At 46.0% G+C, this 16406-nt stretch overlaps 1 protein-coding gene across 2 annotated transcripts in view; it reads left to right on the plus strand.

Annotated features, from left to right (window-relative positions):
- The first annotated feature begins 233 nt into the window (after positions 1-233).
- LOC122922407 (annexin A1-like) overlaps positions 234-16406 on the plus strand; it is a 56176-nt gene continuing 40003 nt past the window's right edge. The window contains exons 1-3 of one of the 2 annotated variants that reach the window (XM_044273006.1): positions 234-335; positions 3200-3275; positions 4363-4462. In XM_044273006.1, coding sequence (XP_044128941.1) covers positions 3204-3275; positions 4363-4462 — 172 coding nt within the window. In that variant the 5' untranslated portion in view covers positions 234-335; positions 3200-3203. The remainder of the gene's footprint in view (positions 336-3199; positions 3276-4362; positions 4463-16406) is intronic. The other variant, XM_044273014.1, reaches the window with a different exon arrangement.

The raw sequence follows: 16406 nt of genomic DNA on the forward strand, positions 1-16406 counted from the left end.
AAAGCATCAATGGACATGCAGCAGGATCTAATGGGAAAATCTGGTCTACATTTAAGGTGCCCTTTATAAAGAAATGGTCTTTTGGTTAGGACTCACTGCATATACTATGCACAGCAGATGATATGAAACCATTTCAATGGATCTATTCTTTCAGTCAGTGTTACAACAAACAAGAATAGGAATTTTTGTGTTTGAACATGTTTTCTGTCAAAGGTAATTACTTTTCATCTTAGGTGTGGCTCATAAATGGTATAAAACAGAGTCATCTTCACATTATGCCAAAACATTTTTCCAGCTGCACCTAAAACAGAAGGCAGAAGTCTAGTTTTATAAAGGTATGTTTAATTAATGTATTTCTATTAGATTAGTTTGATATTTATTATGTTATACATAGCATTTTTGAGAAAAACACTGTTTTTGCATTGTTTTTCCAAACATTTGTTTGTGTTTTTCCGCCAAATGTTTGCTGTAACTTAATTATAAATTATAAAACATATTACAAACAGTTTTTTGGGCGTATTTCTGTTCAAAGACCAGCTTGCTCTAGGTACGGCATTTTTACAGGTCGAACATATACAGTATGCTTCTCCTATATTAATTCTCCATGGGATTGCCAGAGATAGCAGAATACAGTGCTCAGCTATCTCCAGCAGTCCCATTGAGAATGAATGGAGCAGTAGGATGCTTGAGCTACAATTCACATGGACCATTGTTCTTCTGATCGGTCCAGGTCAGTCCTCAACTGATATCCACAGGATAGGTGATAAGTTGATCTTGTATTAACATTGTATATACTGTAGGTTACATTGCTGTATAGGACTGTGCTTCCCATACAACATGAATTTTCATGGAACCTTCTATAGGGGTTAGATGTTAGCAGCAAGAGTTGCCACTTTTTGTATAGGGATGAGGCGGTTGCATCGATTCCCTTAGATCAGAGTCATTCTCAAAGGATCAAAAGGTTGAGGATTACTGGTGTATGGACTCATATCACTTTGTCAATTTTATTTCTATTCCTCCCTAACTAAATTTAGAATGCATGTCTTAATATAGATACAATTGTAAATGAATGGTTATGTTAATGTAATTAATAAAGGATGTGCCAAAAAAAGTGAGAAATTAGTCTTATGAAGTCAATTAGGATTGATGTGACTAATGTTGGAAAGTAGAAGCGATTACATGTCATCTTTTACATCATAATACTTTTAATGGGCAGTGCATCAAAGAAAGCTTTCCTTATATAAGGAACAGTTTAGAGCTATATTTTCTTTAGCTCACCAGATTAGCTCATTAGGATGGCAATAAAAGCTGCAGAAGACGCCATAGCAATCTGATCCATGTTGTTATTTCAAAGCAAGTTAAGATCTAACTAATGGGTGTTTCCTGGTTTCAGTTAAAGAGCAAACTTAAGTACTGTTAAATTGATGATATTTGCTTTATTACCAAATGCAGATAATGTCTGTTGTAAATTGGTTCAGCTGGATTGCGTATAGTATACACTTTACCTTTTATTGCTGATTTTCTCATCTCTGATTCAATTACTGTAAAATATAATACATTGCATAAAATAAAGTCTAAACTATTGCCTGATTTGGTTTACTATTTGAAAAATCAACCATAAAAATTTTCAGAATGGACTCAATGCTACGTTTACATTAGTTCATACAATACATCATTCTCACATATACACCAGTTGCTCAGACTAGGGACCTCTGGTTTTTAACTTTTAGAAAAAGATTAAAAACTCACATCTAAAACTGCTCCAAAATTGCATCAACTGCATGGAAACATTTGCAACATTTGTCTTCTCACTCCACACTCCAACGAACATACAAAAGGGAAAACGTGCTTGAAAGATAGATGTGGTCAAGCTGTAAACGGATTTAAACTTACTTTTTTACTTTTGGGGATCCTGTTACAGATTATGCTTTGGGCAAAGTAATGGCAAAAGTAAAGGAAAAAAAAAAAAATGCACAAAGATAAGACAATAGCAAAGGCACTAAATGAATTAAGAGTTGCATACCTTTCGACTACTCTCCAATCTTATTGATGAAAAATACACCAATGTTATTAAAGGTGGTCTGTTTTATTGTATTAATACTTATACTTAATTATACTGTTCATGCCAAGGTCACAGTAATACCTGTGCAAGTGTCATAGATACCTGTACAGACAATTTTAATCTGTAAAAATTAAAAAGGATCATGCGAATGTCTACGCATTAGATTCTCTTCGGTCTGGAGCACAGTCTATGACTCTATGAGGTCTGTTCATTCTCTGCTGCCTGCACTATTAACCCTAGCATGGGGGTCAGGAACGAAAAAGACCTCACAGGCTACTTTGTGCTCCGACTTACCTCCAAGTCCGGCATTGACTGTAGCTGGGCTCCCGCTGTAACAGGCGGCATTCAAATTAGATCTGATGCCAGTGGCTTAACTCCCTAGATGTAGCAGTCAATAATGACTATGACCGTTACCTTGGAACCGAACTCGGTTCGGGAAATGTTTTTTTTACGATATAAATCAATTCCTGAAGTAATTATGCTAAGTGTTGCGAGACTTCGCAAAGTAATAACTTCGGGTCATCGGAGCCAATACGTTCTAATACTGTACGGAGCACTTGCTCCATACAGTATTGAAACTAAGTTTTATGAGAATCGAATTTGGATGTTTCATCCGAAGTCGATTCGCTCATCCCTAATAATGAGACATGTTAATATTGTGCAAAAGTAGCAAAAACCACGTAAAACAAATAAAAATACATATTCAGTATCACCATAATTGCACTGGCCCATAGAATAACAGCAACACTAGTATACCGCATGGTGAACATCGTAAATTTAAAGTGAAAAAGGCAATTGCGGAAATGCTTTTTCCCCCTTACCAAACAAAAAAAGGTAATCACAAAAAATACTAAATGCCCTACAAAAAACAAGCCTCATATGGCAACATTGACAGAGAAATAAAAAAGGTATGACTAGAAAATAAACAGCCGCCAAATGTCTTATTTCGTACTGCGTGGTTGAAAATACTTTCTGTTATAGAAAAAATGTAGTCCAACCTCTGGTTCCTGTAAAAATGTAGATGAGGGTAATAAAACCGGCTGTTCTGCTTTTTGTCTTGTATCCACAACTGTATTGCATTCTTTCTCATTGTATTGTTTTATTATGTGGCTATAACAATATTGATTGTAATTTTAGGAAAATGGAGGAACAACAGTGTTCTGTAGTTCAACAGATGCTACAAGCGGCCCAGCATACACAGGAGAGTTGTGCTGTAAGTATAATTTGCAGCAGAGTGCAATGCTACTACAATGATTAGAATAGTAACATAATAGCTAGAACATTAGAAGTTAATAGGATAGATCACCAGTATCTGATCGGTGGGGGTCCGATACCCGGGACCCCTGCTGATCCGCTATTCGAGAAGGCAGCAGCCCTCGCAGTAATGCTGCAGCCTTCTCTCAGCTTTTCCTATGCCAGTGAAGACACATTCATCGGTCTCGTGGCCTAGAAGCAGCTCAACTATGATACCAAGAACAGCCGCTATACCATGTGCTTGGTAAGCTGCGAGAAAGCCGCAGACCTCACAGGAGAATCGGTGTCTTCTCAAACAGCCGATCATCTGATGCTACCAATCAGACGTTGATGACATATACAAATCTTGGTCACACACTACGAATTCTCAGCAAATTCTGTAGGTTTGCATAATCATCTAAAATTAAAATAACAAAAAAAACAACAAAAAGAAACAGTATACTTACAATGCTCTATCAATCCCCCGCTATTCCCATGCAGATGCTTCCCTGTGCCCCTGCCAATCCTTGTTTACTGGTTTCCATAGATCACACAGCAAGTCAGAATGTGACTACTGCTGCTGCGTTGGTCATCACTGGAATCCGGATACAGAGACTGGCAGAGGGCCAATCATCTGACTATGTAGAGGCTAATCCGCAAGAAAATCTGCACAATTTGGTACGGATTGGTATTGCAGCTTTTTAGCTGGAATTGCTGCGGAAATTTGCTGGGGATCTGTGTTAAACTGGCCTAATAATAATGATTAGAAAATAAATAATGAAATAATATAGGGACAGTTAGGCGTTTTTCCGGTAATACTGATTTTTAGCAAGTGCCTGCAGCCTGCCCCCTGAAACAGAAGATTCATAGTTAGATTCATACTTACCTGCCTATGAGGGCTGTTTTCACCTATATGCATTTCATCCTCCTTTGTAATTACATGGTGGCATGTAGATTCTGTTATTAAAATATACGTTCATTTCCATGTACTTTTTACAAGAATGTACTTGTATTTTATTTAGCAAAAATGGTATGTACATGTATGACTTGTATAAATGTATTTTTAGGAAGTGAAAGGAGTGCAGGGAGGATCAGATTTCAAACCTCGTCCCAGGTTTAACCCTACAGAAGATGTAAACGCTTTGGAGAAGGCTATCACTGGAAAGGGTAGGAGTATAATAATCATGATATTGTAACTATTGATTGATCACAATCCATAAAAAGATGTTAGTATTGAATTTATGGTTGAATGAACAGTAAATATGTTTGCCACATAACGCAACAGCACTCTGCAATGCTATATCTATACAAATAAAAGCCCTCTGTACGTGGTGTCCGTGCGTGTGTGCCGAATTGTTAGGTACGCATGCGCGGCGCACAAACCAATCAGCACATACTCCACACACACACAGCAGGGACCACCCAAAACACCGCGCCGCCGGCCAAAAAAAGCATGGCGCATTATAGCCAGCCCAGACAGCCCACAGCAGCGCGGCCGTCCAATCAAAGTCGCCGACCGGTCCGCCCACAATTGCACCAGCCAATAAACACACGGCGCACCACACCACACGCTGTACGGACCGCCCACAGCATGGAGCCGTACAGCACACACTCCACACACACAGTAGGGTGCGTGTGTGCCGATTATATTCCATCGGATCGGAGTTTTCTTTACTCCAATGGTATATTTTAACTTGAAGCGTCCCCATCACCATGGGAACGCCTCTATGTTAGAATATAAAAAAAAGGATGTACTTTCAAAAGCAACATTACAAATAAGGTCTACAATATCAAGAAATTCTTGAATTGTAGATCTAAGGGAGTCATCTACAAGGCCACTTGCCATTGTGGACTAGAGTACGTGGGTAAAACCACAAGGGAGTTTCGTAGGAGAGTGGGGGAGCATCTCGGAGACATCAGGAACAAAAGGGATACCCCCCTCGCTAAACACGTCGAAATTAGCCATAATGGTTGCTCTAAAGGCATCACCTTTATGGGTATTGAATCTATCCCCCCATTGAAGAGAGGGGGCAACTGGGACAGGAGGATATTACAGCGAGAGACGTGGTGGATCTTTGAGCTTAAAACTTCCCATCCTACAGGCCTCAATGAGCAGCTTTCATTCAGCTCGTTCATTGAGGAATCTAGATCCACACACTAGCTCGTACCATCACCTGCGTCCCCTTTAGACATACCCTCTAGTTCCCCTCTATATCCTCCATGTCTATATAGGATTAGGACACCTATACCTTGGTGTATAACATAGGATTAAGACACCTACACCTTGTGGGTTGGTCCATTCCCATGACACACCCCCATACACTGTATTTCATATACATATACTACGCCATCGGAGATCCCTCCATCTGGGCGTTATTTTGTATGTATACATGTATACATTCCTTATGTGTACATGTATCTTATTTTGTATCCCATACGCCATCTGTGATCTCTTTATTTGTGCGTCATTTTGTATGTATTCATGAAAATACTAATTATGACACTCGACTACAGCTGAGGAGCTGCTTTATACATACAGGTATTCATTTATTTGTTCATGTCCACACTGTATTTGCGTTTTTAATGTTTAATGTTCTTTGGTCATTCATCTCTATACCACCTATAAATGGCCATCCAAACTGCTACATATTTAACTTGCCCAAAATACCCTTGGTAGCGCCTCCCATGACAATAGGGAGTGACGCACCTTTACCTGACTCGTCAGGAATAGGGTTTATGGTGGGGAGTGGGAGAGGCTCACCTCCGCATTGCCACTAATAGACTCTACCTGTAGACTCTTCCCCCTCCTGCTATGCGACCAATCACCTCTGAGTGATGTGGCCGCATTAGCATGGACGGCCTGATACCGCCCTCGATCACGTGACGACAACGAGTGACGCGACCGGATACGTCACAGTCACGTGATCAATCACATGGCACGGGGGGGGGGGAGCCTAGAGGACGCGCGCGTTTTTAAAAGGACGCCAGCGCGAATCATCCGCTCCCACTGCCACACGCAGGATAGGTGCGGACCCTGGACCCGAGCGGAACACCGAGCAAGCTAAGTACTGCCTGTCACATATAGGATTGTGTCCTTTGCTGCCTCAGCGTAACATTGAAAGCTGAGATAGGCACATACTGCCTGTCACTATCTACCCGAGGTCCTGGTTATATCTGAGTCCCCTGATGATCTGGCGCAAGCCAGTGAAACGCGTAGGGACAGGGACAAATTTCTTTGTCGTCATTTTTCTTTTCTTTTCATTGCATCTGATCTTCTAGAGGTGACTGGTCCTTTTTACTTCCGACGAAGCTGGGCAGTCAAACATTAGGTCTGAGGGCCATCTAGGGTCAGACGGAAGGAGTACATATGATAGAACACAGGGATAAATGTAGGGGTTGAGACCCAGCATCTGTCTCCCCCTCTTTATATCTATCACCTTTGTTTTTCCCCAACTCACTCCTCCGAGTGTGCCAGTGTTCACACCACCTGGCTCCACATTTTTTCGAACCTGACCAGTTCACTGTAGTTGGCAGGGTACAATTTTCTTCTTTTTGTCCTCCAGGAGAGGATTGTGTTACTACACAATTATTTGTTGAGCCTATCATTTTAAAATTACCTTATTAAAGACTTATTTTTTAAGACTATCCATAATTCAATATAACGTATGTTAGAATATACCATTGGATTTGAGTTAGAGCGTGAAAACTCCAACAGTATATTCTAACACAGAGGAGTTCCCATAGTGATGGGGACGCTTCAAGTTAGAATATACTGAGAACTGTGTACATAACTGCCCCCTGCTGGCTGGCAGCACCCGATCTCTTACAGGGGGCTGTGATCCGCACAATTAAGCCCTCAGGTGCGGCACCTGAGGGGTTAATTGTGCATATCATAGCCCCCTGTAAGAGATCAGGTGCTGCCAGGCAGCAGGGGCCAGACCCCCCTCCCTCCCCAGTTTTAAATTCATTGGTGGCCAGTGTGGCCCCCCTCCCTCCCCAGTATTAAATTCATTGGTGGCAATTGCGGCCCCCCTCACCCCCAGTATTAAATTCATTGGTGGCCAGTGCGGCCCCCCTCCCTCCCCAGTATTAAATTCATTGGTGGCCAGTGCGGCCCCCCTCCCTCCCCAGTATTAAATTCATTGGTGGCCAGTGCGGCCCCCTCCCTCCCTTCCCCAGTATTAAATTCATTGGTGGCCAGTGCGGCCTCCCCCCCCCATCATTGGTGGCAGCGGAGAGTTCTGATCGGTGTCCCAGTTTAATCGCTGGGGCTCCGATCGGGTGCTGCCAAGCAGCAGGGGGCAGTTATGTACACAGTTCTTAGTATATTCTAGATTGAAGCGTCCCTATCACCATGGGAACGCCTCTGTATTAGAATATACTGTCGGATCTGAATTTTCACGATAGTGAAAACTCAGATCTGAAAAAGCTGTTATGCAGACGGATCCGCACTGAACGGATACCATTGTTTGCATTTATAGGTGTGGATCCGTCTGTGCAGATACCAGATCCCCACCAGGTGTGGATCCGCACCTAGCGCAGGTGTGAAAGTAGCCTAAAATAGGGACTCCTGACTTTACATTTAAAGTCAATGGGGGACGGATCCGTTTACAATTGCATAACAGTGTCATCCACAGATCCCCCCATAACAGTGCCATCCACAGATCCCCCCATAACAGTGTCATCAACAGATCCCCCATAACAGTACCATTCACAGATACCCCATAACAGTGTGCCCTCCACAGATCCCCATAACAGTGTCATCCAAAGATCCCCCATAACAGTGCCATTCACAGATCCCCCATAACAGTGCCATCCACAGATCCCCCCATAACAGTGCCACCCACAGATCCCCCATAACAGTGCCACCCACAGATCCCCCAATAACAGTACCATTCACAGCTACCCCCATAACAGTGTGCCATCCACAGATACCCTCCATAACAGTGCCATCCACAGATCCCCCATAACAGTGTCATCCACAGATCCCCCCCATAACAGTGCCATTCACAGATCCCCCCATAACAGTGCCATTCACAGATCCCCCCATAACAGTGTCATCCACAGATCCCCCATAACAGTAACATTCACAGATACCCCCATAACAGTGTGCCATCCACAGATCCCCCATAACAGTGTCATCCAAATATCCCCCATAACAGTGCCATCCACAGATCCCCCCATAACAGTGCCATCCACAGATCCCCCCATAACAGTGCCATCCACAGATCCCCCCATAACAGTGCCATCCACAGATCCCCCCATAACAGTGCCATTCACAGAAACCCCCATAACAGTGTGCCATCCACAAATACCCTCCATAACAGTGCCATCCACAGATCCCCCATAACAGTGCCATCCACAGATCCCCCCATAACAGTACCATTCACAGATGCCCCCATAACAGTGCCATCCACAGATCCCCCATAACAGTGTCATCCACAGATCCCCTCTATAACAGTGCCATCCACAGATCCCCCCCCATAACAGTGCCATCCACAGATCCCCCATCACAGTTCATTGGTGGCCAGTGCAGCCCCCCCTCCCCTCCCCAGTATTAAATTCATTGGTGGCCAGTGTGGCCTTTCCCCCATCATTGGTGGCAGCGGAGAGTTCCGATCGGTGTCCCAGTTTAATCGCTGGGGCTCCGATCGGATGCTGCCAGGCAGCAGGGGGCAGTTATGTACACAGTTCTTAGTATATTCTAGCTTGAAGCGTCCCTATCACCATGGGAATATACTGTCGGATCTGAATTTTCACGATGGTGAAAACTCAGATCTGAAAAAGCTGTTATGCAGACGGATCCGCACTGAACGGATACCATTGTTTGCATTTATAGGTGTGGATCAGTCTGTGCAGATACCAGAGGGACCCGCACCTAGCGCAGGTGTGAAAGTAGCCTAAAATAGGGACTCCTGACATTACATTGAAAGTCAATGGGGGACGGATCCGTTTACAATTGCATAACAGTGCCATCCGCAGGTCACCCCATAACAGTGCCATCCACAGATCCCCCCATAACAGTGCCATACACAGATCCCCCCATAACAGTGCCATCCACAGATACCCCCATAACAGTGCCATCCACAGATCCCCCCATAACAGTGCCATCCATAGATCCCCCCATAACAGTGCCATCCATGGATCCCCCCATAACAGTACCATACACAGATCCCCCAATGACAGTACCATTCACAGATACCCCCATAACAGTGTCATCCACAGATCCCCATAACAGTACCATTCACAGATACCCCATAACAGTGTGCCATCCACAGATCCCCCATAACAGTGCCATTCACAGATCCCCCCATAACAGTGTCATCCAAAGATCCCCCCATAACAGTGCCATCCACAGATCCCCCCCATAACAGTGCCATCCACAGATCCCCCAATAACAGTACCATTCACAGCTACCCCCATAACATTGTGCCATCCACAGATACCCTCCATAACAGTGCCATCCACAGATACCCCATAACAGTGTCATCCACAGATCCCCCATAACAGTGCCATTCACAGATCCCCCCATAACAGTGTCATCCACAGATCCTCCATAACAGTACCATTCACAGATCCCCCATAACAGTGTGCGATCCACAGATCTCCCATAACAGTGTCATCCAAAGATCCCCCCTAACAGTGCCATCCACAGATCCCCCCATAACAGTGCCATCCACAGATCCCCCCATAACAGTGCCATCCACAGATCCCCCATAACAGTGCCATCCACAGATCCCCCCATAACAGTACCATTCATAGATGCCCCATAACACTGCCATCCACAGATCCCCCATAACAGTATCATCCGTTTACAATTGCATAACAGTGTCATCCACAGATCCCCCCATAACAGTGCCATCCATAGATCCCCCCATAACAGTACCATCCACAGATCCCCCAATAACAGTACCATTCACAGATACCCCTATAAAAGTGTCATCCACCGATCCCCCATAACAGTACCATTCACAGATACCCCATAACAGTGTGCCATCCACAGATCCCCCATAACAGTGTGCCATCCACAGATCCCCCATAACAGTGTCATCCAAAGATCCCCATAACAGTGCCATCCACAGATCCACCATAACAGTGCCATCCACAGATCCCCCCATAACGGTGCCATCCACAGATCCCCCAATAACAGTACCATTCACAGCTACCCCATAACAGTGTGCCATCCACAGATACCCTCCATAACAGTGCCATCCACAGATCCCCCATAACAGTGTCATCCACAGATCCCCCATAACAGTGCCATACACAGACCCCCCCATAACAGTGTCATCCACAGATCCCCCATAACAGTACCATTCACAGATCCCCCATAACAGTGTGCCATCCACAGATCCCCCATAACAGTGTCATCCAAAGATCCCCCATAACAGTGCCATCCACAGATCCCCCATCACAGTTCATTGGTGGCCAGTGCAGCCCCCCCTCCCCTCCCCAGTATTAAATTCATTGGTGGCCAGTGTGGCCTTTCCCCCATCATTGGTGGCAGCGGAGAGTTCCGATCGGTGTCCCAGTTTAATCGCTGGGGCTCCGATCGGGTGCTGCCAGGCAGCAGGGGGCAGTTATGTACACAGTTCTTAGTATATTCTAGCTTGAAGCGTCCCTATCACCATGGGAACGCCTCTGTATTAGAATATACTGTCGGATCTGAATTTTCACGATAGTGAAAACTCAGATCTGAAAAAGCTGTTATGCAGACGGATCCGCACTGAACGGATACCATTGTTTGCATTTTTAGGTGTGGATCAGTCTGTGCAGATACCAGAGGGACCCGCACCTAGCGCAGGTGTGAAAGTAGCCTAAAATAGGGACTCCTAACTTTACATTGAAAGTCAATGGGGGACGGATCCGTTTACAATTGCATAACAGTGTCATCCACAGATCCCCCCATAACAGTGCCATCCACAGGTCCCCCCATAACAGTGCCATCCACAGATCCCCCCATAACAGTGCCATCCACAGATCCCCCCATAACAGTGCCATCCACAGATCCCCCCATAACAGTGCCATCCATAGATCCCCCCATAACAGTGCCATCCATAGATCCCCCCATAACAGTACCATACACAGATCCCCCCATGACAGTACCATTCACAGATACCCCCATAACAGTGTCACCCACAGATCCCCATAACAGTGTCATCCACAGATCCCCATAACAGTACCATTCACAGATACACCATAACAGTGTGCCATCCACAGATCCCACATAACAGTGCCATTCACAGATCCCCCCATAACAGTGTCATCAAAAGATCCCCCATAACAGTGTCATCCAAAGATCCCCCATAACAGTGTCATCCAAAGATCCCCCATAACAGTGCCATCCACAGATCCCCCCATAACAGTGCCATCCACAGATCCCCCCATAACAGTGCCATCCACAGATCCCCCCATAACAGTGCCATCCACAGATCCCCCCATAACAGTGCCATCCATAGATCCCCCCATAATAGTGCCATCCATAGATCCCCCCATAACAGTACCATACACAGATCCCCCCATAACAGTACCATACACAGATCCCCCAATGACAGTACCATTCACAGATACCCCCATAACAGTGTCATCCACAGATCCCCATAACAGTACCATTCACAGATACCCCATAACAGTGTGCCATCCACAGATCCCCCATAACAGTGCCATTCACAGATCCCCCCATAACAGTGTCATCCAAAGATCCCCCCATAACAGTGTCATCCAAAGATCCCCCATAACAGTGCCATCCACAGATCCCCCAATAACAGTACCATTCACAGCTACCCCCATAACATTGTGCCATCCACAGATACCCTCCATAACAGTGCCATCCACAGATCCCCCATAACAGTGTCATCCACAGATCCCCCATAACAGTGCCATTCACAGATCCCCCATAACAGTGCCATCTACAGATCCCCCATAACAGTGCCATCCACAGATCCCCCCATAACAGTACCATTCACAGATGCCCCATAACACTGCCATCCACAGATCCCCCATAACAGTATCATCCGTTTACAATTGCATAACAGTGTCATCCACAGATCCCCCCATAACAGTGCCATCCACAGGTCCCCCCATAACAGTGCCATCCACAGATCCCCCATAACAGTGTCATCCACAGATCCCTATAACAGTGCCATCCACAGATCCCCCCATAACAGTGCCATCCATAGATCCCCCCATAACAGTACCATCCACAGATCCCCCAATAATAGTACCATTCACAGATACCCCTATAAAAGTGTCATCCACCGATCCCCCATAACAGTACCATTCACAGATACCCCATAACAGTGTGCCATCCACAGATACCCCATAACAGTGTCATCCACAGATCCCCCATAACTGTGTCATCCACAGATCCCCCATAACAGTGTCATCCACAGATCCCCCATAACAGTACTATTCACAGATACCCCATAACAGTGTGCCATCCACAGATCCCCCATAACAGTGTCATCCAAAGATCCCCATAACAGTGCCATTCACAGATCCCCCCATAACAGTGTGCCATCCACAGATCCCCCATAACAGTGTCATCCAAAGATCCCCATAACAGTGCCATTCACAGATCCCCCCATAACAGTGCCATCCACAGATCCCCCATAACAGTGCCATCCACAGATCCCCCCATAACAGTGCCATCCACAGATCCCCCAATAACAGTACCATTCACAGCTACCCCATAACGGTGTGCCATCCACAGATACCCTCCATAACAGTGCCATCCACAGATCCCCTATAACAGTGTCATCCACAGATCCCCCATAACAGTGTCATCCACAGATCCCCCATAACAGTGCCATTCACAGACCACCCCATAACAGTGTCATCCACAGATCCCCCATAACAGTACCATTCACAGATACCCCATAACAGTGCCATTCACAGATCCCCCCATAACAGTTTCATCAAAAGATCCCCCATAACAGTGTCATCCAAAGATCCCCCATAACAGTGTCATCCAAAGATCCCCCATAACAGTGCCATCCACAGATCCCCCCATAACAGTGCCATCCACAGATCCCCCCATAACAGTGCCATCCACAGATCCCCCCATAACAGTGCCATCCACAGATCCCCCAATAACAGTACCATTCACAGCTACCCCATAACAGTGTGCCATCCACAGATACCCTCCATAACAGTGCCATCCACAGATCCCCTATAACAGTGTCATCCACAGATCCCCCATAACAGTGTCATCCACAGATCCCCCATAACAGTGCCATTCACAGACCCCCCATAACAGTGTCATCCACAGATCCCCCATAACAGTACCATTCACAGATACCCCATAACAGTGTGCCATCCACAGATCCCCCATAACAGTGCCATTCACAGATCCACCCATAACAGTGTCATCAAAAGATCCCCCATAACAGTGTCATCCAAAGATCCCCCATAACAGTGTCATCCAAAGATCCCCCATAACAGTGCCATCCATAGATCCCCCCCATAATAGTGCCATCCATAGATCCCCCCATAACAGTACCATACACAGATCCCCCCATAACAGTACCATACACAGATCCCCCAATGACAGTACCATTCACAGATACCCCCATAACAGTGTCATCCACAGATCCCCATAACAGTACCATTCACAGATACCCCATAACAGTGTGCCATCCACAGATCCCCCATAACAGTGCCATTCACAGATCCCCCCATAACAGTGTCATCCAAAGATCCCCCCATAACAGTGTCATCCAAAGATCCCCCATAACAGTGCCATCCACAGATCCCCCAATAACAGTACCATTCACAGCTACCCCCATAACATTGTGCCATCCACAGATACCCTCCATAACAGTGCCATCCACAGATCCCCCATAACAGTGTCATCCACAGATCCCCCATAACAGTGCCATCCACAGATCCCCCCATAACAGTGCTATCCACAGATCCCCCATAACAGTGCCATTCACTGACCCCCCCATAACAGTGTCATCCACAGATCCCCATAACAGTACCATTCACAGATCCCCCATAACAGTGTGCCATCCACAGATCCCCCATAACAGTGTCATCCAAAGATCCCCATAACAGTGCCATTCACAGATCCCCCCATAACAGTGCCATTCACAGATCCCCCATAACAGTGCCATCCACAGATCCCCCATAACAGTGCCATCCACAGATCCCCCCATAACAGTACCATTCACAGATGCCCCATAACACTGCCATCCACAGATCCCCCATAACAGTATCATCCGTTTACAATTGCATAACAGTGTCATCCACAGATCCCCCCATAACAGTGCCATCCACAGGTCCCCCCATAACAGTGCCATCCACAGATCCCCCATAACAGTGTCATCCACAGATCCCTATAACAGTGCCATCCACAGATCCCCCCATAACAGTGCCATCCATAGATCCCCCCATAACAGTACCATCCACAGATCCCCCAATAACAGTACCATTCACAGATACCCCTATAAAAGTGTCATCCACCGATCCCCCATAACAGTACCATTCACAGATACCCCATAACAGTGTGCCATCCACAGATCCCCCATAACAGTGTCATCCACAGATCCCCCATAACAGTGTCATCCACAGATCCCCCATAACAGTGTCATCCACAGATCCCCCATAACAGTACTATTCACAGATACCCCATAACAGTGTGCCATCCACAGATCCACCATAACAGTGTCATCCAAAGATCCCCATAACAGTGCCATTCACAGATACCCCCATAACAGTGCCATCCACAGATCCCCCATAACAGTGCCATCCACAGATCCCCCCATAACAGTGCCATCCACAGATCCCCCATAACAGTGCCATTCACTGACCCCCCCATAACAGTGTCATCCACAGATCCCCCATAACAGTACCATTCACAGATCCCCCATAACAGTGTGCCATCCACAGATCCCCCATAACAGTGTCATCCAAAGATCCCCATAACAGTGCCATTCACAGATCCCCCCATAACAGTGCCATCCACAGATCCCCCATAACAGTGCCATCCACAGATCCCCCCATAACAGTGCCATCCACAGATCCCCCAATAACAGTACCATTCACAGCTACCCCATAACAGTGTGCCATCCACAGATACCCTCCATAACAGTGCCATCCACAGATCCCCTATAACAGTGTCATCCACAGATCCCCCATAACAGTGTCATCCACAGATCCCCCATAACAGTGCCATTCACAGACCCCCCCATAACAGTGTCATCCACAGATCCCCCATAACAGTACCATCCACAGATACCCCATAACAGTGTGCCATCCACAGATCCCCCATAACAGTGCCATTCACAGATCCACCCATAACAGTGTCATCAAAAGATCCCCCATAACAGTGTCATCCAAAGATCCCCCATAACAGTGTCATCCAAAGATCCCCCATAACAGTGCCATCCACAGATCCCCCCATAACAGTGCCATCCACAGATCCCCCCATAACAGTGCCATCCACAGATCCCCCCATAACAGTGCCATCCACAGATCCCCCCATAACAGTGCCATCCATAGATCCCCCCATAATAGTGCCATCCATAGATCCCCCCATAACAGTACCATACACAGATCCCCCCATAACAGTACCATACACAGATCCCCCCATAACAGTACCATACACAGATCCCCCAATGACAGTACCATTCACACATACCCCCATAACAGTGTCATCCACAGATCCCCATAACAGTACCATTCACAGATACCCCATAACAGTGTGCCATCCACAGATCCCCCATAACAGTGCCATTCACAGATCCCCCCATAACAGTGTCATCCAAAGATCCCCCCATAACAGTGTCATCCAAAGATCCCCCATAACAGTGCCATCCACAGATCCCCCAATAACAGTACCATTCACAGCTACCCCCATAACATTGTGCAATCCACAGATACCCTCCATAACAGTGCCATCCACAGATCCCCCATAACAGATTCATCCACAGATCCCCCATAACAGTGCCATCCACAGATCCCCCATAACAGTGCCATCCACAGATCCCCCCATAACAGTACCATTCACAGATGCCCCATAACACTGCCATCCACAGATCCCCCATAACAGTATCATCCGTTTACAATTGCATAACAGTGTCATCCACAGATCCCCCCATAACAGTGC

Source organism: Bufo gargarizans, chromosome 1, assembly GCF_014858855.1.
Source record: "Bufo gargarizans isolate SCDJY-AF-19 chromosome 1, ASM1485885v1, whole genome shotgun sequence".
Taxonomy (NCBI): domain Eukaryota; kingdom Metazoa; phylum Chordata; class Amphibia; order Anura; family Bufonidae; genus Bufo; species Bufo gargarizans.